General features: G+C 36.8%; 1 protein-coding gene across 12 annotated transcripts in view; it reads left to right on the top strand.

Moving 5' to 3' along the window:
- The first annotated feature begins 721 nt into the window (after positions 1 to 721).
- The window catches only part of LOC109081696 (sodium/calcium exchanger 1-like), a 40,539-nt gene continuing 23,897 nt past the window's right edge, over positions 722 to 17,363 (top strand). For 8 of the 12 annotated variants that reach the window (XM_042766573.1, XM_042766572.1, XM_042766571.1 and 5 more), the window contains exons 1-2: positions 722 to 878; positions 5,347 to 7,198. In XM_042766573.1, the coding sequence (XP_042622507.1) occupies positions 5,385 to 7,198 (1,814 nt within the window). In that variant the 5' untranslated portion in view covers positions 722 to 878; positions 5,347 to 5,384. Of the gene's footprint in view, positions 879 to 1,088; positions 1,114 to 3,438; positions 3,745 to 4,879; positions 5,050 to 5,346; positions 7,199 to 17,363 lie in introns of those variants that run through there. The other 4 variants (XM_042766564.1, XM_042766566.1, XM_042766563.1 and 1 more) reach the window with 4 other exon arrangements.

The raw sequence follows: 17,363 nt of genomic DNA, 5'->3' as shown, positions 1-17,363 counted from the left end.
CTTCTTATAGAACCCAGTAAGACAGATGTCATAATGCAACACATCTAAAGCAGCCAAAAGTGTTATATCACTTTGACCTCATGCAGCTAAACACATATGATAGCATGTTGTATGTAAACGCACTGATTTGGAATGTGGGGTGTATATATACCGCAGATTTGATGATAATGACTTCTGCAGGAAGCCTAGCTCTCTCTCAAATCATAATGTATTTGCCTCTTGCCTACACTATGTGTATACACTCTTACAAATTCAAAAAGGCTTAAAAAAAGGTTAAAAAAAAAAAAAAACAATTGCAATTTTTTATATGTAACAAATTAGACTTATCGAGAGTCCAATTTCCGAAGCCCAAAATTCAGAAAAAAAAGAAAATCATAATTGCGAGATATAAACGCAGTGATTCATCTGACTAGGATCCTGGGAACCGAGGAAAATCACCAGGAGTGCTTCTCACGTCCTCAGCGCATTCCTGCCTTCCTTGCAAACATACACACTCACTCACAGACACATACAGTATGACCACACGTACAAGGGGAGAAGAAAACTACCTGCCAGCGGAGCCCCTTTATCTTGCATGTGTCAGTTAATGACAAGAAGCTGGCAGATAGGAGAGCTTCACAGACAGGGTAGCAAGTGACAGGCTCCGAGCACAACCTTGTATGGAAGTGGCTGAGGGAGAAGAGAACGATAAGCAACAACCCAACTATGCTGTCCATGTTTAGAGGCACTCACTGGGCCCACCAGGTCTGAAACAATGCCTGTTTCTGTTAAATTTAGACAGGTTATCGGGCACCGCTTCCCTCCTTAGACAGTCTCTCACAGCACCACAGGGAATACGGAGGGGAGTCCAAAGGATTGGCTGCTTCAGGGATCTCTAGGTAGGCAAAGTTCCATTAAAAGCCATCAGTTCATTGGATGAATGACTTACTGGATGGCTTAACCACTGTTAAGGTGACATCATTTGCATTCATGAATCAGCTTTTCTGTTCTGGCATCAGTTGCAGTGGGATCATAATTTCTTTTGATTGTTGTTGTGTGAAATATTCTAATTGAGAAAATTTCTGACTGCTTAAGCTACGTAATTAAGAAAACAACTGATTTAACAACAACAAGGTAGGGGTTGAGAAGATGCCATGATTATTATTATTATTATTATTTTGTAGGAAGGAATAATTTGGAAAAAAAATAAATTTGCAAAAAATAAATTATGCCACATAATTTTTTATTTGGAACAGTCCAACTTAACAATCGCCAAGTGCTAAATGAGAGTAAAAACTGGCTTGCGCAAGTAGAAAAAATGTTAATTGGCAACTGGCTCATAACTTTATTTGGAATTGGAATATGATGCATGATTTGAATCGAATTATAAAATGGTAATCTGATGTTCGCTAATGTAAATCATGTGTCTTTTAACAACTTTTAGTTCATTGGAAAATTTACCATCAGACGTTTATGCGGGATGTAGTGACACATGCGGAATATTCCTAACATTAATCTCAGATAAGAGATAAGAGGAATAAAATCACAATGTGTTTTCAAGCCGTGGTGTAGTTTAATCAAAAATTAGACATTTGTAACAATTTTTAATAAACTTTATCTTATCGAGCCTGTGAGAAAAGCTATAAGAAAAGCTATATTTATACATGTGTGTGTGTGTGTGTGTGTGTGTGGGTATTTTATGCAAAACAGATTCATAGTCATTAATGACTGATCAGTTTTCTCAGTTTACTTGCTATTGGCAAAAATTTTGTAGTCAAAAAACAAACAAACAAACATATTTTTGACCCTGCTTGGAAGTAATATTATTATTACAGTGACAATGCTTTTTCAGTGTGATCTGAACATTGAAATTCATTTCAGCTGACTGTGATTTACATACAACATTAAGTATATGATGCCTAATAATCCGGATAACCAAGCCAAACTAAGAGAATGAGAAAAGGAAAAACTACATTAAGCATTATCATCCTAGCTTCTTCCAAACCTTATTATCAAGACATTCAGCCCTGGAAATTGCTACAGCTCATACATGTCGGTTATGATGACTTCATGTCAATGAAGTAAGAGTGTTCGGAAAAGTTTAGCAGTCTAGCTCCTACGGTACATCGACTGACTGCCCATATGAGCAAGTGACAACATGCTGTTGTTTATTTATTTATTTATTTGTTTTACATTGGAGCCAGGTCAGGCATGAGAGGCAGGCATGTCTGTGGAACTGCAAGCACAAATAGTCATCTTACAGAGGGAATAACAAAATGGTGAGCTCACTCCGTCTCAAGGTCTCGCCTCGATGTCTCACAGCACAGCTGTGGAGCTATGTGAGGTGAAATCTGCCCACAACATCAAAAGCCTCAAGATGTAAAGTTCACGGCAAGCTGCATTCGGACATTTTGTGTTTCCTTCTGCACAAGGAGACATCTTGAGATTAAGACTGAAAGACCATGAAGAGTAATCATTTTAGTAATATGTTATGATGTTATGAACCGTTCTTTTTAGGTATAAGCTTTAATATAAAATTGATTTGTGTTGCATATCCATAGTTTTTGGAGGTCACAAGTCCACTTTCCAAGCGTCATTGTGTACTAATCCAGCTAGTATTGCTTCTCATCTCTTGCATGTGTGCATTTACCCAATGTTTAATTAAGTCCAATTAAACCCAGATTGCATCGGGTATGCAAGACAGTCTCTATACTGCATGCATATATTTGCATTTCTACTGATTTTGCATCTGCATTGTTTCCGTTTAGGGAGCCTTCAGCAAGGCGCTATAAGAAACATGATTCAAATTAATGGAGGCCCTTCAGGTTATATTGGTCTAACGCAGGGAGACACATCCCGACAGAGATCACGTCACTGGCAAATGTGACCTGGCATGCCGTAATACTGACTCAAGATAGAGCACAAAAATGCATTTTCTGCAGTTGCAATTCAATGACACAAACACAGTCAGGGAGCTGAATCGCATGGCTCTGTATTGATACATTTCTGTGGAATGTTAACTACAGCACATACATCCTCTAAGTAAATATTACATGCATCAATCAAAAGGTCATATTATGGTCATTTAGGCTAATTTGAGCATATATTGATCAATAGGAAGAATGACAAAGTATTGTATAATATCTATATTATATAAGTATAAGTTTGTAATTGTATAAGTTTTTATAGCTTATTTTACATTTTTATATTAATTTTGCTTGTTAAGTCTTTGGTTTCCATCAGAATAACATCAGAATTTTAGCCTAAAATTTGGCATGAACATGCCTTTGAAAATCACATCAAGGGGACAAATGTTGATTCTTAATGGACAATGTCTGGCACTTATTTTGTATCAGATTATTGAGTTGTGTGTGCTCCCAGTCCGTGTTATCAGCTCTTGGGGGTCTGGCACCAAGCCACCGCACTATCCGAACACAATCCCCTCCTCCGGTCAGACATGCGAATCCGTACTGAAATCAGGAAGTATGCTTGCAGCACTTAGGAAAAGTAGCCCACAACTCTCCGCGCACACTCTGCCCGCGCAGCTCTGAATGAATCGCGTGTCTCACACACACAGCTCTCGTTACCAGAATGATTCAACTACTGGAGGATGAGCGTGAGCGGTCGCGGTACTTTGCAAATGAGCGCTTCCGGTAAAAAGTCCGGTTGAGTGAGGTTGTTTTTACCGGAGTCTCCGGGCGTCACTACTACAGCCGTATCTACACGTGGTGTCTTTAACATCAACGCAGCATTTCTCTTTAAAAGGTAAATTAATGTACTTGGGCTTTACTATGTTTCATGGCGTCTGCAGTTAAATGTATATAGTGTTTATGTGCATTATTATAGTAGGCTATTATGATCAAAAGGAAAAGTGTAAATTCATAGTAGCTAATACGTTTTCCCCCTTTAATCTAGACAGATTAATCATCTTTAAAATGCAAATGTAAAGTTCAAAAGCAGTTCAGCAGATCTTTTGCTCATTCCCATTCATAAATACTTCTTTGCCTGCACCAATCTATTGTTCATTTATGACATGTAGGCTAATCATTTTTGTTATTTACGAAATAAATGTAAATATAACCTTCCTAAAATTATGTATTGGTTAAAGATGGTCACACATCCTGGCAAAGCTGGTGTTCAGTTGGTTTAGCTGGTCAGCAAGCTCCCAGTCTGACCTGCACGGACCAATCCAACACACCATCCTGACCAGGATGGGCGACCTACTAAAACCAACACAACATCTTAGGCTGCTTTCCCCCCCAGTTGGGTAATTGGATCTAGTTTAATTTGCATTGTTTGCCTTATTGACACTATTTTCCTGTTTTAACAATGTAAAGCTGTTTTGACACAGTCTGTATAAAGCACTATATAAATTACCTTTATTTATATAGCGCAATATAGAGATTGTGTCAAAGCAGCTTTACAGCTGCTTATATCAAAGATTTGACTTGACTTGCATATAATTAAAAATCATTATTTTTTTATTTTTATTTTATTTTTTTTATTTTTTTTTTGTTTGATGCGAAACAGCTGTAAGTGAGTGTGTGTTTGACTAATGCTGGTGTACTGTTACATCATATTTATCTACAAAAACATCCAGTCTTTTATTTAAGATATGGCCACTCATCCAAGTGTCTTAACCAGCTTATCAACTGTAAAATAAATTAATAAATGAACAGACACTCCTCTAACTCTTATATTTTAATTAAATAATTAAACACACGCAAGAGCACTCAATCTTATCACAGGCTGCAGGTAATCACAGCTGCACTGATATTCAGTACTACAACACGACTGTAAATGCATTATTGGTTTTACAAGACAGTTTTGTATAGTATACTGAGTATTATTTTTTAGGGAAAATTGACCAATTGGTTTGTATATTTCTTCTCCACCAAAGAAAATAGTTAGTTGAGGCTTTGGCATCACCGAGCAGCTTGCAGTCTAAAAAATGGACTGGAAAAGAGTACTCAATTCCCAACACTTTCTGCAATCACTTTTGGCTGACTCCACTCCAGGTTTTCCATTTCCTAACTGTGTTTTCCCCATTCTGATCGACTGTGGACTGAGGTAAAACACTGATGCTCTGACTTAAAAAAAAACAATCTTCAATCCAGGCAAACTCTGCTTACTCTCAGCACCATTCACATATACTCAGGTCCGAAATGCCGTGAACACTGACAAGCTTGTATACAAATGTTGAAACTTCCCAGTGCTGTCACTGTAAACTGTAAATATTAGCTGTTTTGGAACTTTGCTCGACCAATCAAATTTGAGCATCGGAACTAACTGTTGCATAATTTCTGATCAACCCTCTTGGTTTTGTATCATTCTTGATGATTCATTTGACTTTTTCTTTCCTCTCAGGGTACGGGAGAGCAGGAACAAAATACCTCACTAAAAACATGGGCCAATCTGGGACTTCATCCTATTTTTCTCTCACTCTAAAATTGAGCATCTTCCTCTTAGTTTTCTCCTATGAGCCCACGCCAGCCACTGCAGGCAGCTCCAAATCAAGCTTAGATGTAGATACTTCTAACGCAAACTCTACACACGAGACTTGCGGCGGTAGTTTTGAATGCAAAGAGGGAGTGATCTTGCCAATTTGGATGCCGGAGAACCCGTCCTTTGGGGATAAGTTGGCCAGAGCCACTGTGTACTTTGTTGGTATGGTCTACATGTTCCTGGGTGTATCCATCATCGCAGACCGCTTTATGGCTTCCATTGAGGTCATCACATCGCAGGAGAAAGAGATCACAATCAAGAAGCCTAACGGGGAAACCACAACCACTACTGTTCGTATTTGGAATGAAACTGTCTCGAATCTTACTCTCATGGCTCTGGGTTCCTCAGCCCCAGAGATTCTGCTCTCTGTGGTTGAAGTGTGTGGGCACAACTTTGATGCAGGGGAGCTGGGCCCAAACACTATTGTTGGAAGCGCAGCTTTTAATATGTTTGTCATCATCGGTTTCTGTGTCTCTGTGATACCGGAAGGAGAGCATCGGAAGGTCAAGCACCTGCGGGTGTTCTTTGTCACCGCCACTTGGAGTATATTTGCATATACATGGCTTTATCTGATCTTGGCAGTGATTTCCCCAGGTATCGTGGAAATCTGGGAGGGACTCCTTACTCTCTTCTTCTTCCCGATTTGTGTCCTATTTGCTTGGGTTGCAGACCGCAGACTTTTAATCTACAAGTACATGTACAAACGGTACAGAGTTGGAAAACAAAGGGGAATGATTATTGAGACTGAAGGTGAGCCAGAGCTCCAGTCTAAGGCGGATATTGAAATGGATGGCGGGATGCTTAACTCTCACGGTGATGAATTCTTAGATAGCACGGTGGATACTGAAGATAAAGACATGGAGGAGGATGAGGCCAGAAGAGAAATGGCCAGGATTTTGAAGGAACTGAAACAGAAACATCCAGAAAAAGAGATGGAGAAATTGGTTGAGCTCGCCAACTACCACGTCCTCAACCAGCAACAGAAGAGCCGCGCGTTCTACCGCTGCCAGGCCACTAGACTTATGACCGGTGCGGGTAATATACTAAAAAAGCATGCTGCAGACCAAGCCAGAAAAGCACTAGGCAATCACGAACTTCGATCAGATGTCTCAGATAATGATATTTCCTCTAAGATCTTCTTTGACCCTGGTACATATCAGTGTCTTGAGAACTGCGGGACTGTGGCTTTGAATGTGGTACGACGCGGCGGTGACTTAACTAGCACTGTGTCCGTGGAGTACCGCACTGAGGACGGCACTGCCAATGCAGGCTCTGATTACCAGTTCACCGAGGGTGTTATAGTCTTCAAACCAGGTGAGACAGAAAAGGAGATAAGAGTGGACATCATCGACGATGACATTTTTGAAGAAGACGAACACTTCCTGGTTCATCTCAGCAACGTCAAGGTCATTTCTGAAGGAACCGACAATGGGAAAGGCGCCAATCATGTGGACACATTAGCTAGTCTTGGCCTTCCTTCAACAGCTACTGTGACTATCTTTGACGATGACCACGCTGGCATCTTCACATTTGAGGAACCAATTGTTCATGTCAGTGAAAGCATTGGTATGATGGAGGTGAAGGTGGCACGTACCTCTGGAGCTCGTGGAGTAGTGGTAATCCCTTATAAAACCAATGAAGGCACAGCAAAAGGCGGAGGAGAGGACTTTGAAGATACCCATGGAGTCTTGGAGTTCCAGAACGATGAGATTTCGTAAGTGTATTTTTTTTTCTTTTAACTATTCAGTCAGAATGTGTAGCATTGTGGTGCAGAATGACAAACTGTATAATCAATGGCAGATTTTAATTTCACAATTGAAAGGGAAATCAACATTATCTTGTATAGCAAAAAAATAAAAAATAAAAAATAAATCCTCATTAGGATTCAACAGTAAGGATGGCGTGCTTGCCTGGTGCCAGTGTAAGACAGTTTTAAGCCAGCTGTGAGAAATGTTACTTATCCTATTGGGGCAGTGTTATATCTTAATTTTTTTTAATTGTGTAAATGCATTTTATGGCTTGTGAACTTAAACAATTTGATTTCTGTAACATTTTTAAAACTGATTTTTAAATTGGTCACTTAGGTAAATTATCTAGATGGCTGGTGATAATTTTTTGCCTCCTTGGGGTTTCCTGTATATTTATGAAATGTGAAATTTACGGATATTATAAAAAAAAGTTTACTTGCTAAAGAAAACTTTTGATGGCCAAATGTTAAAATAATGATAATATTTTTTTTTATGCATTTAAATAAATAATTTGAAACACATTAAATTTGTAACTTATAATTGTTATGTAAATATAACATTTCAGTATTTAAATGTATACAAATTAATTATTTTTTTATTATTTTATTTTATTATTGTTGTTGTTTTTTATTTCTTTGTGTGTGTGTGTGTGTGTGTGTGTGTGTGTGGTGAGTCCAAAAAGAGGGCAGACAAAGCATGCAGAAGAAATCCTTACTGCCAAGCCCTACTAATGGTGAAATAAAAAATAATAAATTCATAAAAATTTCCAAGCCATCGAATTGATTTTATCTCTTCAATCTTTGTTCTTTATTTCCCATAAAATATGTTTTCCCCCTTGATGTGTCTGTTTGCTGTAAGTTTTTTTCTGACTCAATTTCCTTTGCAGCTCTCCTGTTGCTTACTTTTCACTCTTTCATTTCCCCACCAGCTTTGCTCACCATTTTGTGCAATTTATTTCAGAATCTCAAATAAATAAAATGTTTTTTATATAATGGGTACTATTAGATTTCTCAGTACTCCTTAAATCATGGCATTTACCAGACGTTTTTGTACCCATGTGAAAAAGTGTCAACTGAGGAAGTGAAGTGATATGGTCAGATTCACTGTATATCATTATATCATCAATAAGTCATTGCAGCAGCATGCATTTTCACCTCAAATTTGAGCCTACCCTTACCAAAAAGTAGTGTACTTCAAGTTTATTTTATTAAGTATACTTAAGCAAAGTTCAAGTACATTTTTAAGCATGCTTTATGTAGCAAGTATACAAATATCAGTATTCTAGTAGTATACTTGTAAGTGTACTGTTTCAATACTCCTTGGGACTAAATTGGCCCACTTTCTAGTATATAAAAGTATAATTTTAAGTATACTTTAAGTATAAGAGTAGCAAACTTTGAGTAAACAACAAGTTTACCTCTATGTTTGTAGTTTGTACTGCAATTATACTAAAAGTGAACTTATAGGTATACTGATAGTTTACTAATTAAATACTTTGTACACTTTGAAGTGTAGTATCAGTAAACTACTAGTTTAGTAGTTTTATACTGCAAGTATACTCATAAGTTTTCTTTAAGTGAACTTTACATCATACTTTAAGTATACTACTATGTCCCTATATAGGGTGTAATTTGTATATATTTTGTTATGAATATCTGAACATACAAAACATCCAAAGAAAGAACAGGGTATCTGCTTGTAAACAAAAACATTTTATTCTAGCTTCATGCATTCTTTTTTTAAACACTTTAATTTTGCTAAGTTTCATTTAAAAAATAAAGAAATAACATTTTGAACAAAATGCTGAAAAAAGACTATGAATTAGATTCAGAATGATAATCAAAATATAGATGAGTCGATAAACACCCCAAAGCTTGACTGTAATTATGACCTCTTCATCGTGTTAGATTACATGTGTTAGTATCTGTCCTTTCTTTTTTTCTCCTTCACTTGTGTTTTTTTGGAAATTCTGGGCAGAAGATGTGTACTAGCACCCTCTACCGTATAACAATGAAAACACAGATTCTAGGAGTATAGCTCAAATATATTTAGACTTTTTGTAAGTATAAGTCAGGTATACTTAAATGTCATTTTAAGTATATTTCTGAGGAGTACATAAAGCCCATTTCTGAGAAGTACATAAAAAGTAAACTAAAAGCATACTTTCCTATTTTTAGTAGTATACTAATAGTACACTTGAATAAACTTCTTTTTCGTAAGGGTAATGTACTTAAAGTGGCAAAAATATTTAGCTGGTTCAAAAGAGAGTAAGAGATAGCCTACTTTTATTGCTTATGGTGATTGAGTTCCTCCAATAACAGACCTCTGACACACAATAAATGCTTTGATAAATGTGGTCCTTGTAGTCATTGAATGAAAAAGCATCTGGTTTGGAGTGAATGTGCTAAGTAGAAGCTTTCCACAAGTCAGATCTGCTTAATCTGTGTAGAGACATACCACAGGATATCTCGGACTTCCAGAACTGCTCATTTGGGTGACTAATTACATTTCCATAACTGCTGCAATGCTCGCTTGAGCTCCAGCAGTAGGACTTCCGGCAGGGAACAGGCTCTCCTCACCCTTCTCCTCTTCTGGCCCACAGCCTCAGATCATTTACTGGTATGATCACATACTTGACAAGGTGGCCTGAACCCCAGATATTTTCCATGACAGGGAGGATATAATGATAACAGATTTGCACAGTCAAAGATAAACTGTTCTGATTTTGCTCCAAGATCCTGGAATGGAAAAGCTCCCTTGCTTGTGCTTATTTTAAGCTGATTAATGGGAGGACATGCACAAATGTAAACAGAGGTAAACGCATTGCTTTGAAGTAAGCAACCTACACCACGCTGATCTGGCTATGCCTACAGATGAAGTTCCATATATGGAGAGGTCTTGACTCTGGACCCTGGATCTTATTTGGAGACAGCTGTTGGTAGTGGATGTTTTTATATGTTATTTCAAACCAGGGTCCTTTACTCATAATTTACATCGAAACTTCTGCAAAAGGAAAGTCTAGCAAGAAAGTAAGTCAGATGGAAAAAATTATGTTGATACCTATGTATTAGCATTAAGCGTTTCAACCTGATGGGGGGTTGTCAAAGACACGGGCAAACAGTCTGTCCCTCTTTGGGTTTTGTCATGCTGAGTAATGAATATAATTTGTTTGTAATTAGCAAGTTTTAAATCTTGTTGCACTTTAGGGCTAAGTCCATATTTATTATCACAGTGAGGATTCTTGGACATTTTCCTCAATACACAGAATAACAAGCAAGAATGAATGTGTTGCCGATAATCTTGTTAAAGAGAAAGAATGAAATTTATATATGGGAAGGCGGGGGTGGGGGGGGGTTGCAAAGAACACAGAAATAGTATTTTAGGCATGTTTATCTTGGCTTAAGTTAGACTGGACCTCGATTAAACAGTTGTGTTTTCTGACTATTCTGAGAGACTACACCATTTATTTGTCAATCCCAAATAATATTTTGCCTTATTCACAGGCAAAGCTTTTTTTGAATTTGGTTATTTTTTATGGATGGCCATCTTTTATCGGTCTATTCTATTTTTCCTTTATCTACTTCCTTACAGAGCTCAGGGCTGTCACAAAGACAGGTATGATCTCAGGACTATTTCTGTGATATCTGTCAGGTAGTAGGGACATTGTAAGTGTGGCCTTTCCTAAAAATGCTTACAGTCTAATGGTCTAGTCTAATGGCTTATTTCCACCGTACGGTTCAGTACTGTAGAATATGGTACGCAATTATTTCTGTTTCCATTGTCATAAACTGGGAATATTATCAAAATAGCGATCCATACTGTACCACTTTTTGGGACCCTTCCGTAGGGATACCTAGCACAGTAGTTCAGTACCTAAAGTGTGGAGCTAGACTTACTGCAGAAGGTTGATTGGTTGACAGAGAATCATCTCTTAGTTTTCATCTTGGTACCTTTTTGTATTTAATTTGTCTTTATTTTATTTTATTTTGTATAAATTAATTATAGTGACTAGATACAATGTAAACTCCCTAATGCTCATCTGATGAAGTCACTCTACTTCAAATTAGTATTACAAATATTATATTTTAAAATACTGTTTTACTACATTATATAATTTTTCATTGTAGTACATTTTTCCCTTTTTGGCTTTTTAACAGACTTTTTTTTTCTTGTTATCCAACAATAAATTTATTATTTTAAGGCAGAAATATGTGCCATTGTACATCCCAATGCAAATGAATTAGATTTGTTTTTCACCCATTTTTACAAATTCAAATTGATTGCATGTCATGTGCAATTGTGTTGCAGTAGTTCATTGTACTTAACTAAATTAACAAGCGGCAAATTTTTACTTTTTTTTTGTAAGACCTGGTTTGTCTTCTTTTTTATTGGTCAAGAACTATGTCCTGATTCTTCAGGAGAAGGAAAGATGCTCCCGGGTTTATTGTTATGTTTTTGGAGCGTGTTTTTCCCCCTAGTCGCGGAGGAGAGGGCCTTCTGTTGCCACAGTCCTCTGCCAGCTCAGAGCTGCCCAGACAAACAGACAGTCAGTTGATTTCATGTGACTCGTTGCACAAGGCAAAGATAAAGTCAGCAGCAGTGCACCATTAAATCACTGCTCCCATCTCTGCTGGGAATATTAATCACATTAAGTAGCCCCTCTTGGCCAGTTATTATCTTATGATCATCTATGACTAATTTAGATTGTTTCCAGAGGTTTCTGTGCCTGCTTAACGCTCATGGTTTTGTGTTGTATGTGTGTTTTCCATGTTTTTATCAAGAGATCTGCCTTTTTTCTGAAACCACTTGATGATAGTTTTACAATGTTAAGTATGTGGCCCATGGGGAAACACAGACAGAGGTCAGGTTATGTAGCTTTGCGTAACATGATTATGTTTAAGACACCATACTGGCTAGAATGTTCTTCCTCTTAAGGGAGGTCATGAAAATTTAATTAAATATGGAAAATGTGCTTTTTTTGGTTTGGTGATATGAATCAGCAGTTGGCTTAGAGAGCCAGCCACCGTCAGAATAACCGTCGGTGTCCCTTGAAGGCGAGCTTGTTCTTAAAGAATCTTGGTGAATCTCTTAGCATTACTTCTGCCTGTTTAGTTTAGTTTATTCATTCATGACGAAAACTGTACACTTTGAGTGATGGAGACTGTTTAGAGGACAGAGAACACTGTGTTCCTCTTTACAAAGCATCACTGTAGCACTCAAAATTATTATTATTATTATTATTTTTAACCACATAACATTTAGCGCTCCTCTTTTGTGTTTGGCTGGGTTTTTTCGGCTTATGCTAAAAATGTATATCTAGTAGGGCTCGGCAATATATATAAAATTTGATAATAGAACAGCTATTGTTTCTAAGCACATTCAAAAATGTTTACTGCAACTAGAGAACTAGAACACACAGTTAAAAAGATAGCAATTTATTATTAATTATATTTTATTTAATTTAGCTTTTTTATTTATTTCTTTAATTTCATTAACATTTACGTAGAATTCCCTACATAAATATACATTAAGAATATAAATTGGGAATTGACAGTAGGCAGATAGCAGCCAGGCCAATATATATCACCTTTTCACTATTCCCCTTCATACAGATATGGTGCTTAAAATTAGAGCTGTGGAAAATCCCTGCAGAAGAGAATGTAAACAGTTATTGGCCCACATTCAGCTATGTTGTTGTCGGCATAGAAAAGCTTGTGGGACTGACAGGTTATGGTTCAACCGATTCTAAGTCAGACCAGCTTTCAATAAGAAAAATGACTGCAAGAAGTTCCACACATACAGTACTTCTAACCTGCTCTCTCTCTTTTTCTCTTTTTTTTCAGCCTCTCCTTTTACTGTAAGGTTTACTGCTTATTATGAACACTTTTTTCCATGACTTCAGCCTAATGGCAACACAAGGGCAGGCAGGATGATGAGGAATATCCTCCTACAAACCATGAAAAAATGGATCACAATGACAGACAGCGATATTTTCTTGCATGTTTTACTGTAGAGAGGAGAAACTGTCTAAAATTAAACATACATGGAAGGAGAGGCGAACTGTAATCCCCTGTAACCTTTATTGCATTGTGAGCAGAGGCTGGGATCTGCTGTCTGGTTCTGAGATATGTCCTAGAAGATTCACACAGCAAATCAAATAGCACCCACACAGTGTTCGGGAGTAACTTACTAAAAGTGGCAATGCTAATGTTGTGAACTACGTTTTCATTAGCGTGACAGTAGCTCAGCTATTTTCAAATGTCCGTAGCTTTGTCAGTAACAAGCTCCTTTTTCCAATGAGTGCTGTAGTTTTATGAAATGCTACATCACTGGATTCTGTCACATTGTATTGCTTTACAGCTTTACAGCCAAGTGAACTGAGGCAAATCTGCACTTCTGTCCTCCCTCTTGTGAAGCGCTGCTTTAAGTGAATTATATTTTCTTTCATTCATTCATTTCTTTCAGTTAAATTTCAGGGATTTTTTTTTTTTTTTTTTTTTTTTTTTGCTGCTGTTCTTTAGTTTTCTACTATTTTTTCTTCTTTTTTTCAAATTTTCAGAATTTACTTAGAGCAAATGTATTTAAGTTCATTCATGTTTGTTTTAAAAAACTTCACTGATTCATTTGAGTCCCTGCCCAACTTATGTCATTATCATTAAAATATCAGAATATTTTGTTTATTTTAATGCTGCAGTTCTTCACTGCTTTCTACTCAATTTTCAAGTTTATCACATTTTTGCACTTGCACATTACCTGTCCAGAAATATGCTTTTATTATGCATCATTTCGTTACACACACACACACACACACACACACACACACACACACACACACACACACACACACACACACACACAATCTATATTTATATATTAATATATATGTATACATATATATTTTCACTGTATATATACTATATAGTCTGAAAAATGAAAATAAAAATTATTGCAGAATATATATGCCAAGTTCTTTCCTTAAACTCTAGATAGTGCAGGCTGATGGGTCCTTACTGCAAACTGATAATATTTGCAGTTTGCCAACTACCTGGCACAAACTTATTGGTTCATGTTGCGTTCAGAATGTTATTTCTGAATGCTGGTTAGCATTCACTGGAGCATTTAGCAGCGAGCTTTCAGAGTTCTTCTGAATCCCTCCACCTTCCCCAGCTCCACCTGTATGGATCTGCTATATAAATGCTGTTTGTGCAGCAGCAGTATGACTTTAATACTCACAGCACCGTATCAGCGTTTGAATTAGCAGTAGTAAGTTCCTGTACTTGCTTTGCAATAACCAACAGCAACAGCAATTCAGCAGCGTAGCAGATCTATTTACTAAGACCAAATACATTAACATTGTCATATCCATTGTCATTGACATATACATTAACATGCTAAAATATTCAGAGAGATGTCATGATAGAAATACATATATATAGAAGTCACACGTGATGTGTGTCTGATTGCAGCCTGACAGTAGTCTAATTATTACTTTATATTGCACCATAAGTAGCTTGCACCTTTGGAAGACATTGAAGTGGCTTTCCCAACGCTGTACACACTGCAGAAGTCTGCCACTTCAAATTCTGTTAATTTTGTTGACTCCCATAATGGCTCATCCTTTTCTCTGCTACACACATTTATAACTTCAAAACCAGAAAACCATCCCACAATGAGGCTTATTAGGGAAATAACATGATATGACTGAAGCCTACCGTGGTACACATACCTTTATCATCTCCTCATCAGCTCTCTGTTTGACAGATTGTGTTTTCATGCTCATTCACTCAGCGGCTGTCAGGCTTCCTGCCCGATATTATTCTAACACATTTCTCAGAGGGGTGGGGGAAGATGTGTGGCTTTAATTATCATCTCCCATTATTGTCACTGTCGCCATCCTCATCACAGACCTTGCCAGTTTGTTGTGGAGGAGCACAGATTGCATTTAAGTAGTCCAAAATAATACCCTCTCAAGTGTATCCAGGAATAGGTCTTGTTTTCTGAAGTGCTGTTATTTCCATTGCGCTTCCTCTCTGTCTCTCCTGATGTGTTTGAGGCTGGTTCTGGTCTTGGACGACATCAACACAACAGTAAGAACTCAAGAGGGAAATGGATTTTTCCAGACAAATCCCCCTTTTAATGGCACAAGCTGCTTACTTCCATTTGGGATTCTCAAGGCTGGTTCAAAACTATTGTGTCCTTTAGTGAAGTATATATATATATATATATATATATATATATATTATATATATATATATATATATATATCATATAATATAGAATAGGTGCTGGTCATATAATTAGAAAAAAGTTGATTTATTTTATTAATTTCATTAAAAAAGTGAAACTTGTATATTATATTCATTCATTACACACAGACTGATATATTTCAAATGTTTATTTCTTATAATTTTTATGATTATAACTGACAACTAAGGAAAATCCCAAATTCAGTATCTCAGAAAATTAGAGGCAGTGACAGAATGGAGATGGAATTATATTTACCACTGGTTAATGGATGGATGACATTAGTACCCGGCTTGGTTGAAATGAAGGCTTGCTTCTCATCCATCTTCTTTTTATCCCATTTTAGTTTTGAAAGGGTTTTCTTTACAAAGAAAAATGTTAACATTTTGCCCTCATAAATGGACTTTGTTTTTCATGAGCTTTCTCCTACCTCCTGTTCCCTGGAAATAGTTGACATCTAAGCTTCATTGAATTCTTTTTTTTTTTTTTTCTCGTATATCTTTTCAAAATGCTTTGCTTTAATTCCACTGTCAGCCCTGGATTTTTTTTTGTGAGAAATAACAATATTTTGCCTATCTTAAGCCATTGAACAGATTAGAGTGAATGTGGTAGACAAAAAGAAGAGGATTAGGAATGTAACCTGGTTTTGTATTCAGCCATCTGTCCTGCTACCTTGGTCACACTGGATTAGGTATTTGTGTTTCTGACATGTCTTAAGATGTACAACATGTTATTCAGAAAACATGACTTATAAAACATGTAATCGCTCATCGCTGCACATGTTTCAAAAAAGAGAAAGCTCAAAGAATACAGATCAAGTGTTCAGTATTTACAAAATGACAGCGGTCGGATTACAAAACCCTGTGAGACACCACAGATTAAATTAGGTCATGACACTTTTACACACCTCAAAAATGTTAAACTGCCTGGAAATATCATTTTATGAGTCATGCATGTATCTTTATCCATCATGCTAGGAGTAATGACATGAAGATTAATGTCACAGCTGATTCATCTGTGCTATACCAATGTGCATATACAGTATAATTGACATTGGATTGTATTCAGAGCATGACCTTTTATCGTAATACAACAAACTACATTGTTGACTACTCTGTTCCCACTTTAGCTGTTGGGATACAAGTAGGAAAGATGGAAAAATTGTGTAACAGAAAATTAAGCATGTTAAGATTGCGGTAAATAAACAAGTAAGTAGACATGTCCTAAATGATCTCAAATACTCACTGGTACAACAACAACATTTTTGTAGCTTTGACTAGCAAGATTGCCATGGACACAGAATCCCTGGAAATATCAGATTTTATTTGTAAATTTAATTAAAAAAAAAAATTAAAGTCCTAAAATGTAATGATACACGTTGATAATGCATTGTTAATCAAATCTGAGGTCCATTTTCATAGTTTAATTCTTCAGATCCATCAGTTGATTGGAGCAGAACAAAGCATGACATTTCGTCTCACACTCTTTTCCTGCTGTCATTTTGTCCCCAAGCACAGGCAGAAGTTCTTTCTGAAACACACTAGACATTTCACAGCTGTCAAGTACACTGTATAAACCCGCTGAAAAAATCTGCCTGGAGAAGATTATAGACTCCAAAACTTGTGCACACACTGATTTCTTTCTTTCTACACAGACAGATGTGATATAAAAGGGTCTGACAAAGGTATGTGCCAGATTTTGGTAGCGGCCTGTTCAGAGTATCACATTTAGATTTGAGTACTTTTGTGCCAAGTTTGACATTGTCAAGAGTGTTGCTTGTGGACTTCTTGTAATGTCAGTTTTTAAAATGATGTTTTTTGTTTATGTTGTACTTGTCATTGTGGCAGTCATATTTTTGTTTTATTTTATGTATTTATTTGTTTCATT

The sequence above is a fragment of the Cyprinus carpio genome, chromosome A11, assembly GCF_018340385.1.
Source record: "Cyprinus carpio isolate SPL01 chromosome A11, ASM1834038v1, whole genome shotgun sequence".
Lineage (NCBI taxonomy): Eukaryota > Metazoa > Chordata > Actinopteri > Cypriniformes > Cyprinidae > Cyprinus > Cyprinus carpio.
This window is presented reverse-complemented; position numbering and strand designations above follow the sequence as displayed.